This window comes from Aulonocara stuartgranti, assembly GCF_965226115.1.
Source record: "Aulonocara stuartgranti genome assembly, chromosome: 2".
NCBI lineage: Eukaryota > Metazoa > Chordata > Actinopteri > Cichliformes > Cichlidae > Aulonocara > Aulonocara stuartgranti.
The window spans coordinates 34346264-34367651 of NC_138940.1; the positions used below are offsets into that span (position 1 = coordinate 34346264).

At 40.2% G+C, this 21388-nt stretch overlaps 1 protein-coding gene across 1 annotated transcript; it reads left to right on the top strand.

The window, feature by feature from the left end:
* Positions 1-1909: 1909 nt before the first annotated feature.
* On the top strand, positions 1910-20638 carry LOC309690822 (uncharacterized protein). The gene is made up of 7 exons (XM_082508203.1): positions 1910-10449; positions 10616-12170; positions 15174-15202; positions 15745-15873; positions 16497-16563; positions 16665-16772; positions 17473-20638. Exons 1-7 carry the CDS (start codon positions 10331-10333, stop codon positions 18100-18102), a joined length of 2637 nt encoding a protein of 878 aa, XP_082364329.1. The 5' UTR covers positions 1910-10330; the 3' UTR covers positions 18103-20638.
* The last annotated feature ends 750 nt before the right edge of the window (positions 20639-21388 follow it).

Genomic DNA, 21388 nt, shown 5'->3' on the forward strand with positions numbered 1-21388 from the left:
CTCTCACCAAATTAAAGCCTCAAACTGAACTTTGGGTAGTAATAAAATAATGTCGATTAAAAAAACGTCACCTGTCCAAAAAACGGTTGCAATATGTGTAGCAAAATATAAATTCCGATGAATACTTCTCTATTACAGATTAAAACGTGCTTCACAAAGGCAATCAAACTAATTAAATCCTTAAAAAATATGAAGGGCAATAAAGTTAATTTTTCCATAAAAATATGTGTTCTTAGACATGCCTTAAAGGAAGTTATTGACCATGCCAAGCTGATTTCCTTGGTCAGAATCAGAGCCATCTACTGCTAAGTCAGTTGGACTTTTAAGATCTTATAAGTATGAAAAAAAATCTAAAGTCAAAGCTGACATCCTTACTCAGCATATGTCTCTGATATATTTTTATAAGATAATTTGTGTTGTTTTTTATTAGATGCAATGTAAATGTGAAGAGAGCAAGTAAACGTAGTGAACCTTTTTCAGCTCAGACAGGACTAGGACCATAAACTTCATCTGTTAAAAACAGAACAAATAGATCAAATACATTATTAATGTGCAAAAAGTCTTGGGCCACTCTTCGTTTCCTTATATTTCTCTCCAAACAAGGTACAGTATGCTGCCTCCACCGTGTTTTACAGATGGCTGTAGACCCTCACTGTGCTCACTGTTGATGAGACTTCATCAAACGGTGAATGAATCATCTGAAGGGTCTGATGATCTCTAGAGTCCAATTTTAGGACTTTGCTGGATTTTTTTTTTCCTATTTCTTAAGAATTTGACTTTAGTCTTCATCTAATGTGGATAGTTTCTATGCTTGAGATTACTTCTTTTGTCCTCCACTTGTCCATTTTACAAAAATACTTTAAAGATACACACAATTCACACCATTGTGAGTTGTTTTTCTTAAACTACATTTTATGTATACGAACCAATTCACAAAAACAGTCACTTCAATACACGTTATATCGTAATGTAGAGACTCTACAATATATATAAACTTCAGATGTCCCGCTACGAACAATGGTGGGAAGGAAAAACACCTTTTTAACAGGAAGGGTAAACTGATGCAACCTAAAATAATACCTTGTTAATGCAAAAATAATATTTTATATCTCTCAAACTGTTACTTTTGGTAGATTCAATGAAAGAAACATTGAATCTACTGGTTTTGTCACAGGCCACAAGTAATACAATACCCAAGAATACAATATGAACTTCTTTGTTTGCGCATTGTATGAAACATTCCCACATATCCAACTAATTAAATAAACTGTTTAAGGTTTGACATCGCTTTCCTTTATTGCCATTTGCCTGATGAGGTTGTGACACTTCCCACAACAAAACATATAGCTGAAGTCTACAAATAAGTTTTCCTTATTCATGTTCTTTTAAGCTTGATCAGACATCCTGCTCTTCAGTGTCATTAAAAAAACAAAACACCACAACCCCCCCTCCCATCCTCCCCCAAAAATAACATACATGTATAGCAAAATGCTACTTTAGAGCTAGCTGTTATTGTTCATGATACTCTGCATAGTTATCTCATAGAAGAGCTGAGATCAAAACATACAGCAATAGCTGGACTGTTTTATGCTGTTGTACTAAAGAGGATCCAGAGCAAGGATGACTTTTGTTGGATGCCTGCTCCCCTCAGGTCTTCTTTCCTGACCTCACCTCTTCCATTTGTTATCATGTGACATGGACCTCAAGAAGGGTCGTGTCCAGGACACAGACTGCAAAATGAGGTTTATAAAGCTGTTGCTAATCATCACAGGACAGCCGGAATACAATGTCAAGTAATCTTTATGCATTATGCCCACCTCATCAAGTCATTTACAGAATATTGATGTAATTATCGATAGAACAGAGACAAAAACAGAGACATTGTTTTAAAGTTTTATTGATCATTTCCATACAAATATTTTCCCCACCCAGACATTGTCCTTTTATGGAAGCCATTTTAAAGTTGAAGTGTTATTAAATATACTTTCAGCCCCACAAAGCTTATTTTAAAAAAGCAAGACACCGCAGGGAATTGAACCCCGTCCCGACAGAGTCAGGAGTGCCATCACCGGAGTCTTTTGCTTTTTGTTTTTGCTAGTTAGGGCAAAAGCAAAACCTGGAAGAACAAAACAGTTTGTTCTTCCAGGAAAAGAAAACCCGACACCTGGATGCTAATTATGCTGTCACCACGGGGATTCTCTTGGTCACGAGGCTGAAACTAGAACAGAGAGACGTCTGGTTTCCCCAATCCCCAAAATTCCCCACAGCGACACTGTATTGGTGTATTATTCCACGAAATCCGTTTAGCCATAATAAAACCACGATACCAGAATCCCTTGTCAAAGCGATTTTCCCCTCTGCAATTCAGCACGAGTCGCGGGTCAACTGACAGTGAAGGCTTTCTTGCCAATTTTATGGCTGCAATGGGAAAAAAGACAGACAATTTAAGCCCCCCCCCACCACCACCCAAACCCCACACTTGTACCAAGACTCATCCAATATGATGGGAGATTGAATTTATCAACATTGTTGTAGTTTACCACAGCTGATGCAGCATTTACCACAGCTATTCTTCCTCTGATGCTCAGCTCTTCAATGTATTAAATGAACCCTAGAGGCTGGCAGTACCAAGTGATCCAATGACTCCCTGCAGACCTTTAAGTTCTCTGGTTCAGTAGCAAGTTAAGCTGAATGAGAAATCTGAAAAAGGGAGAAAGAAGAGTGTTTGCCCCCCCCCCCCAGACCCTCCTAACCATAATACTACTGCAATGTTTGACAACGACTTTATGAACATTGTTTTACAAATAAAATGTTATGCATAGCTGATGTGCATGCAACATGTTGAGTTACACATTAAAGCCATGGTATGTTAAAGAAAAATCAAGGGAACCGAAATTACTTAACTTAGCACCCACGAGACTGAAGTGATGCAGTATTAGCGAAAACAAGCTTGCAGCTCTTGATCTTAATGTGACTGGATTCTCAGTGTTCCATCACAGGTTAGGCCATCCCAGATGAAAAATTAAGAATTTGGGGTAATTTGACCTGAGAAACCAAAGGGAAAGAAAAAGGCACACAAACACAGAGAGCGGGGGCTTCTGCGAAGGACGTCAGGGGTTCAGATTTAAGCTCAAGCGCACAGGGGATTGGTACTTCATTCAGGGGCCACACTCATATCGCTGACAGCTTCCACAGATGGCTTTGCATTCAGAGGCAGGCGAGATCGGAGTGGACAGACGAGAATGATCTGAAACAAAGAGTGATCTACACAACACACCCACCACACAATACTCAAAAGATTTGGGTTCTACTCATCTTATGGTTGTAAGATGCAAAGCAATAGGGCCCCAAGGCCAAAGAGGAATAAGCTAGTAAAGCATTGTTACTGATGATTTGAGGTTAACATAAAGCCAGTTCCAAGATGTCATTTTGTCAACTACAACATTGCAGAAGTTTTGACAAGTAAAGCCAACAGCTTACTACATGCTCCGGGTTAGGACTTGACTCGTGCTTGAACCAGTCTTGCACTGTGAGTTCTGTGAAGAGAAGTGTAGGGATACGCCCAACCACAACACAATAGAAACTAAGGCAGCACATTTGCGCTGCATTTCAGACCAAATTAAGCCGCACCATGCGCAGCTTTCCTCAGCTGCTTAAATTTTGAAACTTCGCACAGTTGCGCGATTGCTAAGGTGACCAACCTGCCACTTGCACAGTTGCACAAGGGCAAGCAGCTGAGGGCTAAATGCTCTAATATATGTAAACATCAAAAACCTGACTCCTTTTGTTCAAACTGCATGTTGGTGGAGTTCAAAGCGCAGCGTGATTCTTGTGTTCTCCTAGGTACACTGCTTTCTTCCTTTGGATTGTTCTGTAAGAGCAAAGAGGCAGAAAAGAAACACCCCTATACCCCTCCCCACAGTATCGTAGAACTGACTATTGTTATCCTTACCCAAATGCTTTACTGCAGATAATGTCAGAATCAATGAAGGTCCATCAAATCTTCCCGTTATCACAAGTGACTTGTTAAGAAAGCACAGCAGTGCTATTTCTACTGTCAAGTATAGCAAGTTGCTTTCATTTCAAGAATGAGGACACGCAAGTCCAGTCAAGATAAGTGACCCCTATAGGGCTGAGAATTTTCTGTTTTTCGACATCAATATTTGATGGATTCAACTTATCTGCCTTCACTTTCCACTTTGAAATAGAAGTCATTCGAGCCCAGGTCACATCCGTGCTCTACAAAGCTCCAAGCTTTAGTCATACCTGAAAAAGCACAAGAAAAGCTCCCCCACACAAGCCCCCCCAAAAAGAACAAATGCATACCAAAACTGTATTCAATCACAACAAGCTATGCATTTATTATGCAGTAAGAAAATCCTTTACAGATAGTTCACTCATTGTATTGGCGATACAAAGCAAAGTAACTAATTGCAAAGGAATTGCAATGAAGGCAATTAGCCAAATAATGAATGTTAAAGTAAATGATCACATTTAGCCACCTTACGTGATGCTCGATGCGCAAGGAAACTTGTACATACAATGAGTTAGGAGTTCCTGATGGTCTTGGGTATTGAAAGCACACAGGACACAGCACACTGAAAAAATGCAAAGAAAAGCCTCTCCCCACAACACCCCTGCCCTAATACAATATGGTAGAAAACTACAACACTGGCATTAAAGTAACATTGTAGAAAACTACAAGACACTACTGGGATTACAGCAACTGCTTTAACAAGCCCAACTTTAAGACTACAAATACAATTCACAAAAGATTGAAGCCATTTGCCATAAGAAACATTTAAAATACCACAGGCCTGAGTATGAGGGACTCCTTCCTTAACTGTAGGCATGGACTTGGACGTAGCTTTTTGAAGGATGGGCCTTAAAAGTTAATCTGTAAGAGTCAAAAAAAATACACAGCCCCCTCCCAACCCACAAAGCAACGTAAAGCCTGTACAGAATTACAATGACTTCTAGTAAGGAGAAGTATTACCGCACTCTCCCTGGGGGAAAGGAGCTTCACTACATCAGAAGACTACTTTTGAGGTTGCTATCTTGCGTTGTTAAGTGTCCAGTTGAATCTTGTTGCTTGCGCCTGGATGTTTCCTATTCAAGCCATGTGCACTGGGCAATGTGGAGCTGTGAAGTCTAGGAAGAGACGGATTAACGCCCCACAACCCACCCCTCCCAAAAAAAAAAAAAATTCATGGAAGCCCATTTACAACATATTCCAAATAAAAGTGAGAGGAAAACTAATTGAGTCAGTGAACACCAAATACCTTTCTATATCTCGTTTAAGCACAGTGGATGCGCATGATCTCGATCCATATCACTACTGTATATAGGATGAGCTCAACTTGTACCAAGCAGCTAGAAAGGGGGGGGATTCTGTCGATGATCGCGTTAGGGGGCCAGGCCTGTAAAAAGAAAGACTCCAAACAAGTTTTAACAACCCCCCATCCCACCCCTCCCCTTAAGCCAAAAATATTTACCCACCAGGATCAACTACCATTTCAATGCAAATTCCCTTTTGAGTGAAGTCATTACTGTATACTTATGAAATGTAATGATGAGTTAATGTACAGGATAGTTACACCCACATGTACATTCCATGCATTAACTCACAGCTTGGGTTTAAGAGGTAGATGTAGCTGATCTGTACCAAAGAGGCGCAGCTGAAGTACCGAAGAGTTGCCGAATACACAATTGGCCGTATGGGAGACCATCCACTTTCACACTCCAATGCAGAAAACTTCTCTGGGGGAAGACCTATCGAACAACAAAAGGACTGCCTCTCCCTCCGCTTGTGGAAACTACTTGTGATCGCAGGGGGGTAGAGAAGTCCATTAAGACGCTCCTCGTCAGCACACTACCAAGGCATTCATCACAGCAGACACCACCACACATTTCAGCGCACAACAGGAGGGGTGACCACGGTACAAAACACTTTACACGGCTTGCCTGAAAAGAGGAAGAGAGAGCTGTGCGAGAAGTTGTTCGACAACAGATGTTTCTGGAAAGTACAAAAACCAAATACTGAGTGTTACAGAAATACCTCTACCCAGTATACAAACCAAAGCCCCGCTTTAAACTTGTGACGCTAGAAGTCTGCACGCCCTTGTCCCACCCTCTCAGCACTGGATCGGCATCGGGGCTGGTCACTGCGCTTCTACACTGCCCTGCGTTTCTGGCTCCCTCTGGCGTACACACTGGCCGACAGCTCCTGATGCTTCCTGCTCTCTTGGCCCCCTCTGCTCCTCCCCTCCACGCCCCTCTGGTCCTGTCCTGCCTGGCTCCACACTGGTCCTCCCACGCCCTCTGGTCCTGTCCTGCCTGGCTCCACACTGGTCCTCCCACGCCCTCTGGTCCTGTCCTGCCTGGCTGGCTCCTCTGTGGTCCTCCCCGTGTCCCGCGACCTCGCTCCAAGCCGTCCTTCGATCTTCATCTAATAACTAAGTCCATTCCTCCCCGTGATAACTCAGTCCATCTCCCCCCCCCCCCAAGAAAAAAAAATCTTCTGTCTTCTCTAAGTGATGAACCTTTTTTTTTTTTTTTTTTTTAAATCTCTTCTCAAGAAGTCCATAAATCTGAACTTGATATTGCTTGAGCTACTACTAGAGCTCTAAGATAAGCTTCCATTCTTCAGCATTACTTGACTTATGCTATCTTCTTTCTTTGAATGCAGAATTGATAGCTTGAAACTTCAAGTCTAATGACTGATGGAAACTGAGCAAAAATGTCGATTAAAAGAAATTAAATAAAAAACTTCGCATTGCAAAATGCTTCCCCGATCAATGGGATAAGAGTGAAAAGACAGAGGTAAGGACCTCATCCAAGTAACAGCTATCAAACAAAAATAAAAACGTCTTCATTGCTTCTTTGACGCTGTTGTTACTTAATCTGTTCCTGATGCTTTTTTTTTTTAAATAAACACAGGCTGGTCTAGTCTATCGTAGTTCGATAGCACCTCCGAGCTTACATAAACCCTCCGTTTTAAATACAATTACTAGCACTCCTCATAATCTGCGTCTGATCACGACAAGACATCCTTATTTTCTTTCTTCGGAATAAAAACGAATTTTCGAATATTTAACAGACTCCGTCAACTGTAGTTACATTGTGATCTAATCTTAGAGACCACATTGCAAAGTCAGTACTCTTTAGGAACCTAATAAGGCACTTAACTTCACTGCCTTATTAATTTCAAAAGTATGAAAAATGTTCCTCTGCCATTTTGTTGCTAAAAGCTTTCTACACCTTCTCGAAAAGCACTACGTGAAGGCTGATAATGGCCGTCAGTCTGACCACTCCCTTTTCCACTGCCGTCTACTTACGTCATGACGTTAATTGAATTAGCCAATAGACGACGTTTACACGTTTCTACGTTACAGCTCCCATCTCGAGCCAACTGCTGTTAGTATGACCAAAAATGGTTACTTGGAATATATTTTTAAAAAGCAAGATAACCGCTAGACAAACGCTAAACATGACAGCTAAAAAAAAACAACTGTTGCGGAATAACTGACAATGCTAGCACAAATTTATACATTTGGCTGGCTAAGCCTAGCGTTAGCTCAACAGCCCTCGGCAAAAAAACAAGAATAAGGCCTTTGATCTGACTAAGTAGAATTTGTGTTTATCTTCTACAATCTTAATCATTTGCAATAAAGCAGTACTAAAAAGCGTTTAACAAACCGAAAACACGTTACATCTAGAGATTTAAAGTACTTGCATTAAAATAATGATCAATAATGCTCAAGACGCTAAAATTAAACTTGTCGCAAACATTAGACTAGATAGAGCAAGGCTATACAGCTTCGAAAATAAAACCCGAACTTAAAAAGATCAAAAAAGGAAAAAACAAGATACGGTCAACCTGCAACGCCCAACCACAAGACGGAAAAGCGTCAGCGCGGTGTAAGTTGCAACAGCGTCACCAGCGCTATTTATATTGTTATAGTGATACGGCTACAAGAAAATGTGGTACTCATCCGCTTAAGTAGTCCCCTTTTTTAAACAAAAACAAACCCATGTATTTGTTTATTTTAGCTATAGATTGAAAATAACACACGAACCAGTGTCCGTGAATAAACGCAGTACTGTTGAACTCGGTAATGAGGCACAAATAATTCAGATTTCTATTCTTAGAAGCCTTCTAATAATCGTTGCAAATAACACGTTGTTTGGGTGTTTCTGGTTAATTTAAACTTAATTTCACCATTTGCCAACACACGAGTGACAAAACAGCGAGGTATACTGTAACAAAAAATTAACCTTTTTAATAATCCTACTAAAAACTAACGGTCACAACAGCTGACGTCACGGGAAATGGTGCGCGGACTAATATTTTTTTTAGCTGTAACAAGGCCCCGCAAACCGGATCAAACTAGAACGTAGCGGAGTTGTCGGATCTACTTGCTTTTTACTGCAGTGACATGCTGTTTTTTTTTTATTGAATAACAAAAGAAAACAGCTAGCTCATCTCCTTTAACTTCGATGTCCAATGTACAATAAAGGTTTTCTTTTTGTGTAAGATTTAGAAGCTACTGTAAAAAGCTGATGGTGTTTACAGTCTTTTTTTTAAATCAAATGTATAGTGTGCTTTCACAGTTCATGAATTTCCACGTCATAGTTTGTACGATGTTAAACTTGATTTTTAATTCAGACATTAATGTTATTATAGGCTGAAAAGTGTACGCGATAAATCCAGAAACGTCTAGAAACAACCAGAGCCTTAAAATGTGTTGCTGGAGGAAAGGTGGAAAATTACTAGATCCAAGCAGTAGTTCCCGATGTTTACCAGCAGAGGGTGCGTGCAGTTAGTCACGTACCTCGGATAACAATGGGATCACCATATTCCTCACACGTGTTTACATTAACAGGACTGCTTTTTAGCATTGACTATATCAATGCTATATCAAGTCTGGGCAACTTCCCTTAAGCAGCTATGTTTATTATGATGGCAAGCCACTGATCAGCAACAATCCAGAGTGGGGAGCTGTCCTCTGGCTACTTTCAGGCCCCCTCCCGAATCCGAATGAATTGATCTCTTTCAGAGTTGCTACAAAGGGTGCAGTCAATGCAATGCAGCGATTTGAAAACCCCTGCATTATCATTCAAGTGATAATCAAGAAAAACAAAGCTTTTCCAAAGGGTGATCGGGACCTTGATGTGATTAACTTGACTGACCCTCCCAGAAGAATAAACTGTGGAAATAAACAGAAAGCCAGTGGAAATGGAGGTTATATGGGTGTTAGAGGATGAGCTGTGAAATTTTTATAATGAGCAGACGTCAGTCCTCAACTAACAGTGTCATTTTAGATCACAATATTGATCTTGATGAAACAGAGTTTGTACAAAATCAAATAACAAGCTTTTGTATAAAGAACAGGAACATAAAGGGGAATGCAGCTGATGATGAAAAACCCATCAGTCACACACAGCAAACCAAATTACCAACAGTAATTAAAGTGGATGCCTGCCACAATAAAAAATAGTGTGATACAATTTCTAATTGCTCACTACTTCCTGCAATACCGCTCATCCCTAGAGAATGTAATTACAAAGGAGTCAGTGGAAAGGTTGCAGGAAACCTCTTAAAATCAATGAGGTAGCATTGTGCAGTTCAGTAGCTTAGATATCTAACCCTTAGATGTGCTTTTTGTATATTTATAAAAAGAATGATAGTGAAAACAAAGTAATAATAAATATTGGTACTTTGTAATAGGATAGATGCCTGAAATTGGCCCACAGGGCAGAACAAACATATGGACAAATCCCATTCTGCAAAAAAGCAGAAAAAAAGAACAAAAACTGGCGGTTTAAATGAGCCCAGTTATAGATTGTGTTCCACAGGGTTTGATTCATTTGTCTGTGAATGAGGACAAAGGTCATGCTCTTTCAGTTTGTTCAATGAGCACCCAGCTGTTAGCACATCAGAAGTGATGCAAAGTCAAAACACCACCTAGGAATTCATACAGTCCTGCACACAAGCCATGATTCCATTAGTCTGCAGCCAGACCCTGAGGAAGACAAACATAGTCATGCAAGTCCTTTAACAGAAGATATAATTACTAAAGAGACTTTTAAGGACTGAACTTCTTTTTAGCTAGATTAGAAATTAATTTGCATGCTTTGGTAATTTTTCATCTTCAGAATGATTGCATTCATCAGTAAGATTGCTCTTTGTAACTGACATCGAGAGATAAGTTGTAGCTTTACAGAGGAAAAAGAGCAGAGTACCAACACGGATCACCCTCAGCGCCACCAGTGCAGTCATCCCAACCAGAACCCCATCGACAGACTACCACCAGGAAAGCGAGAGGTCATGGAGAAGTATTTTAAACCGGTTCAGAGCCCAGCTGAGCTGGATGAGCTCAAGCCACGGAAAATCCACCATCATCGCCACCATCACCTTCACCATAGCCAAGACACTCAGTCACACAGGTAGGATGGCTTTTTCCACACATATCTAATTGTGTTTTAGTCTAAATTTATTTGCAAGATTAAATCTGCAAGTTTATTGAGCTCGAACATCTGCAGCCTTAGACAAAATATACTAAGCACAGTCCCTTTTTACATGGTCAGTTTACACAATTTCCCTGTTTTGAAGGTACTCAAAGTTTGATGACACTGACAGGAACACAGATGACAGCCGAGGACAGCCTCGCCACCATCAGCACAGTCACTATCTCCATGAAAGCCCTCGCCACGATGCTCACTATCGCCGTCAGTTTCACCACAGTGAAGAGGATGAGATCATTTACGACCATGACACCCCTGTAACTCTCTCAAGGGCTTCCTCTTCTTCCCTCTCATCCTCATCCTCTTCCTCCTGGTACACAGAGTCAAGCGCAAATGATCCTTTCACTCTTTCCCATGCTGAGCGCCCACAGCATTCTCTGTCCTGCTCCAATATCCCAGATGTGCGCATAGGTTTCCGGGAAGATGAATGCAGTGAGCCCATTGTCTTCGCTACCGTCAAACACAGCAAAAAAGGCAAGCTGCTTCATGAAAGCTCACAGCAAAGAGGGAACACTGGCTTTTCTGCTCTTGACAGAGGTCACAGTCGAAGCGATGAAGCCTTTTTTCAGAGTAATGATAGTGGTGGAAGAGAACAATCTAAGCAAAATAACTATGGGCCTTTGTATAAGTCAGCTAGTTTGAACCGATGTCTGGCTTTCAGTGAGGAAAACATTCTTTTAGGGGTCTCCGGTGCCCCCAAGAGAGCAGTATCTTCAAACCAGCTACCCAGCAAAGGGATCCTCAAGAAGAAGGAGACTGATACTGACATTCGTAAGACTAAATCAATGGAGGTGTTGTCCCCAAGAGTTGCTAAAGAACAACGTCCTGGGCAGAAGGGTAAAGAAATTACTCAAGCTAATACAGAGCAAGCCAGGGCCAATTTTCTGCAGGAGAAATTACAGTTCTCTGCGTTTCTAGATGAGATTACAAAGAGCGTTATAAGTCCATCGTATCTCACCAGCTTGGGTGTTAATAATAATAAAACTCCTGCAAAAACATCTGCCTCAGCCCCCACATCTAACCCAGTTAAGCCTCAGCTCCCACCAAAAAAAACCAGAAAAGCCCCAGAGGAGAAGACGGGTCAGCATCCCAAACTGGCCAGCAGACAGGAGAAAGCACCTTTTAGTAGTTCTCGAAAACACTCAGACTGCTCCAATCCTGACAAACTGATTTCATGTGCCATGAGGAACCACCACGGTAGCCCACCGCCTCGTCACCACCCGCACTCTGCCAGCCAAAGCCCACAGCACGGAAGCAACCGTAAGGACAGGAGGCCTACATCAGGAGACAGATTTGGCAGAGGTGGCCCTCACCTCACCGATGAAACTAGCACCAGCCCTGAAACCAGTCAGTCCAAACAACTCCACCACCACCACCACCACCACCAAAAACAGCAGCATAGCCAGCATCCACATAACCAGCACTTCCACCAACAGTCCTATCTAGACTCTGGTCACCAAGAACCGAGCAACTCGCCTCCAACTTCAGCCCAAGGTGCAGAGGCAGGGGTCGGATCTGAGTCTTCATCCACAAAATCAGATTCATCCAGGGCCAGGGACACAGCCTCCACAGCTACCAGCCACAGCTCAGATCAGAGTGGTCGACATCAGCCACAACATGCTGGGCACTCTCAGCAGCACAGGGTAAGTCCACTTTAAGCTGATACACTAAAATGACAACAAACAAATTAGTTTAGAGAGAGTCAAATCAATCATGAGCTGTTATTCACCACCTTTAAAATATTATACCCTGCTAATACCATTGCTATGTGTATGTGTTTTCATTTTGAAGTTAAAGTTAACTAGTATAACTAGTAAGATCCATCATGAACAATGTGATGGAGAAGCCAGTGGTCTTCAGTGGATGGATTTGTGAATCAAATGATAAGATATAAGGGTCCTAATGAGCCAAAGCTCTAGTTAGAAAGCCAGCACCTTTCTATTTAGCATTATATAAATATATAATACTAAAATTATTTTCTTTTTTATTATTAATCATGTCTTTTTTGATGGGCTGCTGAAGAACAAAGTGTGACGCACATTACACTGCATCAAATCAATGATATCTGTATTAAAAGAACAGAATGTTGCAGAATGAGGCACTGCTGCTGAGTCACAGGGCGTGTGGGATGGTGTCAAGCACTGCGCATTGCAAGCTGAGTCATTCTCCAGCATTGCAGCAAATGACGTTGAGTGCTTTTAGGGGAAAATTCATTTGACACTCCTTGATATATCAGTTTCGATTCTTTGTTTGCTCTGTGACCTGAAGGGACGTAACTACATACAATCACAAAGACAAATCTGCATAGTTCCCTCATGGGAAAATGTGTGAGTAATACAGAAGGTAGAATCCAGTCGTTCTTAATAGACACACACAGACACACACACAGAGCCTTGCATAATTTTGCCTTTTTCCATGCTGTAACAGTATAGATTCTGGTCTCATTTGGTTTATTTGTTTTATTGAATCCACATATACGTACGTGTACAAAGGGGAACATCCTGGTTTAGCCTCACAGAACAAATCGATTATGTTTCTGGCACAGGTCTACCACAGCTCAATAGTTTATTATTGAGCTGTCCTCAGTAATGAAATGGTGACCCAACCCGGGTATATAGCCCGTGCCGGGCTCCAGCACCTATGAATATAAATAGTAAAGAATAGTTATAGAAATTATGTTGTTTTTGGAAAGTGATGTGACCTCATCCAGCCAATTGGAATTCAAATGAAACAATGCGGGTGAAGTTCTGGTTTTCCGACAAGGTGCTTGGGGAGTTTTCATATTTGGAAACTGAAGCTGAAAGCTGTTCCACACCTTCAAGTTTCATTTTACATTGAATGTGTTGGATTACAAAACAAGAAATGTTTGAATCACACTGCATATTTTACAGACTAAGGAGTCTGCTACAAAAAACATTATTATATCTAACTAACTAAAAACACTCTAAAAATAATCAACTGCTACTACTGCACATTCACCCAGTGTATATACTATATGTGTATATATATATATATATATATATATATATATATATAAAAATATATATACACCCCCCCCCCCCCCACCCCCAATTTTTGCACATGTCGAGGAGCGTGTCAGGCTACATTTCACTGTGTGTTATACTTGTATAACTATGCATGTGACAAATAAAGAACCTTGAACCTTGAACCTTGAAATAACAATTTGAATTGATACAACATACAAAACCAATTAAAATAAAGTGAAAATATACAAAATGCACCTATAGTCTATAGGTGCCCGAGGATGCACTATTGCATACAAAAGGGTGGCTGTGGCTCAGGAGGTACAGCAGGTTGTCTACTAATTTGAACGTTGTTGGTCTGATCCCCAGCTCTTCCAAACTGCATGTCAAAGTGTCTATGATTTGCACCTCATGTATTCACTAGAGTTTGAATTTATATCAAAGCATTTGAGCATTAAAAAGATTAAATGAGGAATGCAGTCAATATAATTTTAATTCAGTTTTATTTACATAGCAGAAAATCACAGCAATAGTTGCCTCACAATGCTTTATATTGTAAGGTAAAAACCCTACATTAATGGAGAGAAAACCCCCACAATCAGATATGAACAAACACTTGGTGGCAGTGGGAAGGAAAAACTCCCCTGTAACAACAAGGAACTTCCAGCAGAACCAGATTCAGGGAAGGGCAGCCATCTGCTACGAGCGGTTGGGGAATGAGGGTTAGAGTAGAAAACTGCCCTGTAGTACCAGTTCATATGTTTGTTGAGACTGGCATGTTTATGTAACTGTATGTCAAATATTTGCATTCATGTATTTTATCAATGAAATGTTGTAAACATCTTGGACCCTGTCCCTGAGAAATACCACTCATATTGCTCAATTTAGTGCAGTTTTAATATGTAGCTCCAATTCACAACAACAGTCACCTCACCTCAAGTCACCTGCTTTATAATGTAAGGCAAAGAGCCTGCAATATTACAAAGAAACCTCATTAATCACACAGCCCTTTTTGAGCAAGCACTTGGTGATGGTGACAAACAAAAAGCACAATTTTAACGGGAAGAAACCTCTGGAAGAGCTAGGCTCAGGGAGGGACAGCCTCTGCTGTGAGTGGTTGGGGTTTAGGGGAAAAGAAGCGAGCAGAGAGATCCAGGACAAAAGGTAAACTATAGGAGAGAGTTTTAATAATTGCTAATGATTAAATGCAGAAGCAGTGTATAAACAATACTGAGAGTGAAAAGAAATGCGTGAAGAAGAAATGCTCAATGCATTATGGGAAGCCCTCAGGAACATAACCCTATAGCAGCATAACTAAGTGAGGGTTCAGGATCACCTGATCTGAAAGCTAGTTCTATAATAGAAGGGACTGATAGCTGAAGGCCTTGCTCCCATTCTACTTATGAAAACTTTAGGACCTACAAGTAAGCTCTCTCAGGATAATAGGGTACTATGAGGTCTTTAAGATTTGACAGGACCTGATTATTCAAGATTTTGTATTTGAGGAGAAGGATTTTAAACTTAATTATGAATTCAACAAAGATTACAATAAGGAAAAACTAACACACTCTGCAGTACAAAACAAAAATACCTGTGTCTACAGAGAATCTACAGCCTGATCTCAGCCACCTCCTCCTTAAACTTGTTCTATTCCTTTTTTAGGATGTGCTGTGTGAGGCTGACCATCTTCAGTAAGTGTCTGTATTTATATAATCTCTCTCTGCACATGTCATGTTTGACTGCAGATCTCCACACCTTTCTCTCTGGCTCGTTCGGTTGTCTCTCTTTATCCGGTTATGGATCAGTGCTTATTGATCACACTAATGGGCTCCCCCCCCCACACACACATTCCTGTTAAAACAGGATGAAGTGTCATTATGAAACCTTTTTACATAACTATATGTCGTCAATAGTATGTTTATGTGCCAGGGAAACCAACATTTAACAACCTTTGTGAATACCTTTTAGAACTACTTTTAAAACTAAACCCTAATTGTCATATCAGCAGTAATACCTGTCACCGTTGTGTTGATGATTATTTATTTATTTTTACCTTAATAATGTTAAAATCTTTGACATTTCATTTAAAAAGCACAATTGACACATCCCAAATAATTCACTCAGCAAATTCTGGACTTTAAATCCTCCTTAAATCCTAAATTTTGAAAGTCAAAATAACCTTCATTATTAACATATGCTGACCCTCTATTTCTAATCCTTCCTCTGTGTTCAGGGCACTGCAGGAGGAGAATGCCGATCTCCACCAGAACTTGCTGCAGACAGTGGTTTGCATTGAGAGCTTGGAGGCAGAGCTGCAGAGGACCAGAGACGAGCTCAGTCATGTCAAGGAGAAATACAAAAGGTTAGGCTAAACAGAATTCAAAACACACATGATGGCTGTGCATTGCTTAAACTCTCTGACTCATGTCCATAAATAAATACTGAGCTTGCCTCTACAAGAGGGCGTGTGCACACATATTGATTCCAGAGCCACTATTGAATGAACTCAATCTCTGGCTTTACTTAATACTTGCTATAGATTTATTGATCAGTGGAACATTCTGGATGAACAGCATAGGCCACAGATCTCCTCCTTGCGTGGGTGGAAATTCAGTGACATATAAACTGCGTCTTCACACTCACCCAGATTCTGTTAGGCCCATATTTATAACCAAACAACTGCTGCTGGCAGTCAGGCACATAACAAACATTCTTCAGCAGACTGCTGCAGCTGGAGTGAATGGTCGCCTCACGCTGCACACGAGTTGTGCGTCAGTTGTTGTAAGTTTATTAGGAGAGTTTGTTGTTGACATTTGTCTTGACAAACAGCTGCCATTGACTTGACTCAAAGATTGCAGTGGTGCAGGCAATACGTTTAACAATGGGCCTTTATGCACTGTGTTAAAAATAAAATTTAAGGATTTTGGATTAATTCTATTAGTGCAGAAAATAGATGAATGACATATTTTCCTTCTTGTTTTGAAGCCTTCTGCAAACACATACTGGGACCAAGCAGGCCAATAACTTGCTGGGGGAGCACCTGCACATAGCGGTGAGAAAACTGGAGATTTATAAAAAATCTATAATAATCTATAAAATGAAACGCATCGTTTGACTTTCATGCATGTTATCCCTTATTTTTTGCATTTGCAGTCCGAGAGCTTGAGCAGTGAAAGGAAGTACTTGCTTAATCGTGTGTCCAACCTGAGCTCAGAGCTGGAAGACGCCCACAGGACCATTGCAGCCCTGGAGAACATTAATGTAAGCACACTGACATCTAGTGGACATCAGTGCACACTTCTCTCTACTCAGTAGGCCTCAGGCCCTGAGTTTCATGCGAAATGCCTACAGACAAACCTATGGACATACTGAATGTTTATCATTTCATTATAACCAGAAATAACATAAAATGTAAGAGATCTTCAACTTTAGAGAGTTAAATATCAAAACTAATTTTTCAACTCAGGCAAAAGTACAACTGACATTATAGTTTGTCGTCTATTTGAGGAACTCATGATACTGAGTGTGATTTATATACTGTAAACACGCAAAGTGCCATGTGTATGCCACTGTACACTAATAAATGTATTTTTAGAGTGGCAGCACAACATGTTATCTATAATATTTGTGTGTTTCCCTGTAGTGTTTTGTAGCATATTAGGAGACATTACTCATCTGGATCTCCAGTCAGTGCAAACAAAGTACTGAAGCATAGCTGTCCATCAACTTGCACATGCATAATCAGCTAAATGTTCCTTGAAATATGCTAAATAACGCATAGCAACCAATGAAAGATGCTATGTTGCGCCAGAGACTATGATGAAGCACTCAGGTGATGCTGTTTATGAAGCAAATATTTCAAAGTTACTAAAGCAACAGAATTAGATTTGAAAGCAGATGCATTCAAATCTTGAAATGTAAAGAGTAATGTTTACTTATACATATTTTTTCTTAAATTTAGGTGCCATGCTTGATAAAGGAACTACTGGAGAAGCATTTTGATTCCGCTGAGGCTGTACAGAAGTTTCTCACAACCTCTGCTGCAAACAGCCATTCTGCCACCTCTCAGCAAACAGATGGCCAGCCCCACCCTCCTAAAGCAGACAAAGCAGCACATGATTGGCTGACTAAACCAGAGGCAGGTCCACAGAGGGTCACAGCTTTCACACCCTTTAAACAGAGTGTACCAGCAACAGGAAATGAGTGCGGCCTCTCGGGTCAGCATGAGCCAAGCCACAGCCTGCCTTTCTCTGTGGCTGAGATCAGCACTGCTATCTATAAGAAAATGGCTGCCAGTTATGCTGCCAGGCCACAGCCTATCTACCCCCAAAGCCAACAGCAGTCCTCTTTGGCCACTAATCATGCTGACACCCTTCCAGACCTCAGGCAGGGCCATGTAGCTAGTGATAACTGGGCCGGGAAGGAAGAGTTAAAGGTAACTCTTTTGGAGCAGGACACTGATGATGTGAACTCTGTGTCAGCCCAGCAGATCCTGGATGATTTCATGCAGCACCTGCAGTTACACAAGGAGGCTGGTGAAAGGAAGGAGCAACAGAGTGGGCAGAAGTGTAGGGCAGAAGTAACAGAGTGAAAATGCCACAGGCACAGTGGACGCTCATCTTAATGCTTCGAAATGTGCATTTATTCATGTGTCTCATGAATATCTGTCAGATGGAAATACTGTATTTTGAAAATGCTGTGGTTAAGAAAACTTGAACATTATGTTATTTTAGGCTATCTGTGGGCAACAAAGGAGGCCTTTGCATAATAGTCAGAAGATTTTCATACACAAAAAGAAAGAAAGAGCCACAGCTACATAAAAAACGGAGAAAAATGGCAGTAAAATAACAAAATAACCATTTATTTTATTAAAAATATGCTTTATGTATAAGTTCTATAGTATTAATTTACTGTCTATTTTCTTTTACCTTTTAGTTTTCTTCCAAATTGATAGTGCAGGCAAAAGGTCATGGGGGTAGCTGGAGCCTTTCCTAGCAGATAGGTCACCAGTCTGACGTAGCACTGACACAGAGAGACAACTAGGGCCAGTTTAGAATCACCAGTTCACCTAACCCCACTAATTGCACGTCGAACCTTCTCGCTAACCACCTCGTCACCATGCTGCCCACTTTATACAGACTACAGAAGTGTTTAATTGTCTCTGATAATAGATTATTGACACTGATGGGATCAAATGCGATCATTTTTAACAAATTTAAAAAACAGTGAAAGACTGGGAATTTAAAAGCCGGATACCTCAAGGCCTTCTGCTGAGTCAACAATGAAACTATATTCAGTGAATGACTTTGAGTGACATCGAGAAAACAACATGATTAAGGAAGCTAATGCCCTTTTGGAACCCGCTTAAGTCTCGAGTCAAGGCATCTCTTTCTTAAAGCAGCAGGTTATTGTACCATCAGTGTCACTGGAGACTGTTTTAATCTACATTTGTTCATAATAATTCAACCAGACTCAGTTGTTCGTGTTTCTGCTATATATTTGTGTAAAAATAACTCTTCAGGGACTGCTTTGGATTTTTCAAACAGTCTAAATAGCCCTCATGTGAAAACCTCTTAAAATTAATAAGTGTACAATGAAAAATACTATTTTGAGTTTACTGTGCATTGATTGGTTTGTGTAAATATCCAGAGATTCAGTGTAAAGGTCTTTAAATCATAAAAAGAAAGTCAAATATTATGATTCAGAAATGTTTTCTTTGTACTATTGCAAGGTCTTTACCTTACAATGCAAAGTGCCTTGAGGCAACTGTTGTTGTGCTTTGGCACTATATGAATAAAATTGGATTGAATTGAATTGTTGACACGGGAAAATCCTTTCAAGCTGATGTAACTGACAAATGTGTACAGTTAAAATACAAAGACAGCTATTGTGATGGTGTTGATAAGCTTAACAGCATGTGTACACCTGGAATCGATGTGTTCCTTTAATTCTGTGCTTAGCATTCTTCTGGTATTAATGTTGTTTTAATCTAAATCTCTCTCTACTTTTTGTCATTAAAATACTTCTTCTTTGTGTATTTGTATCTATTCTACCAATAAAGATAGTTTTGTTGATGCAGTAAATCAGATTACAAACATTTGTTCATTATTGATGATTTCTTCCTCACTTTCTTGTTGTCAAATTCAAATAATATATGGCATGTTTTTATATGGCAAAAAACAAACAAACAAACAAACAAACAAACAAACAAACAAACAAACAAACAAGCAAAAAAACCCAAAAAACAGTTGGAAGGTTGTGTTTTAATCCCCGGCTTCTCCAGCCTGCATGTCAAAGTGACCTTGGGCAAGATAATGAACTCCGTGTTGCATTCATTGAAATCAGAGTTTAAGGAACAGAAATGCATCTGAATGTGTGTGCTTCAATGGGTGAATGAGGCTTGTACTAAAAAGCACTTTGAGTGCTCAGTTAGAGAAGCCTTCAGTTAATCCCAAATGCTGCAGCAAGAGTACTGACAGGGACTAGAAATAGAAAGCATATTTCTCCTATACTGGTTTCTCTTCATTGGCTCCCTGTTAAATCCAGAATTGAATTCAAAATCCTCACATACAAAGTCTTAAATAATCAGGCCCCATCATATTCTAATGACCTTATAGTACCATATCACCCCATTTGAGCACCTCGCTCTTGCACTGCAGGCTGGGAGGCAGAGCCTTCAGCTTTCAGGCTCCTCTTCTATGGAACCAGCTTCCTGTTTCGATTCAGGAGATGAACACCGTCTCTACTTTTAAGATTAAGCTTAAAACTTTCCTCTTTGCTAAAGCATATAGTTAGGACTGGATCAGGCGACCCTGAATCCTCCCTTAGTTATGCTGCAATAGGTGTAGGCTTCTGGTGGGTTCCCATGATATATTTAATATTTCTTCTTCATGTGTTAATAGACCTCTCTGCATTGAATCATACTTGCCTCTCTTCCACAACACGTCTTTATCCTGTTTTCCTTCTCTCACCCCAACCGGTCGCAGCAGATGGCCCCGCCCCTCCCTGAGCCTGGTTCTGCTGGAGCTTTCTTCCTGTTAAAAGGCAGTTTTTCCTTCCCACTGTCGCCAAAGTGCTTACTCATAGGGGGTGATATGATTTTGTTTTGTTTTTTCTGTATGTATTATTGTAGAGATACCTTACAATGTAAAGCACCTTGAGGCAACTGTTGTTGTGATTTGGTGCTGTATAAATAAAATTGAATTGAACTGAACTGAACTGAATTGAATTGAATTGAAGAAAAGTGCTACATGTATGCTGCTGACATATCTGAGCTACATTAAAATCTTTGTTGCTAGAAAGCTAAACAGGTTTGCTTGTAAGTTTTAAATGGCTTTCAATCTGTCTCACTATTCAGAAATATAGCTGCAAACGTTAATATTGATTGGGCTGTAGAAAATTATTAGTGCTTTAAGAGCTGATAATGTGACACCAGCCTCAGCCTAACTATAGCTCTGATTCAGGTTGTCATAAATACTTATAATAGCAGTTTAATCCTATTGATCCAGTCCCACCTCCCTCCCTATTGCAGTATATTCATAATCCCCTGCAAACATAACTCTGGTCTTACTTTCACTGCACATGAAGCAGCTAACCTAACCTACCTCAAAAAAGAATAGAGGATCCTTTTGGGAACCCTATTCTCTTTATTTCAGTCAGTCCATTAATCAATAGATATCTAATCTGCCTTACGTCTGATCATTACATGCATTTTAGTGCAACCCACAGTATAGTGTTTTTTTTTAAAATAACACTATACCGTGGGTTGCTTTGTCACTGTAATGTAAAATCATTAATGGCTGCAGGTTTCTTATATTTAACTTCACACAAACAGTTTAAATGGAAATGCAAAATTTAAGGTTACAATTAATTATGAG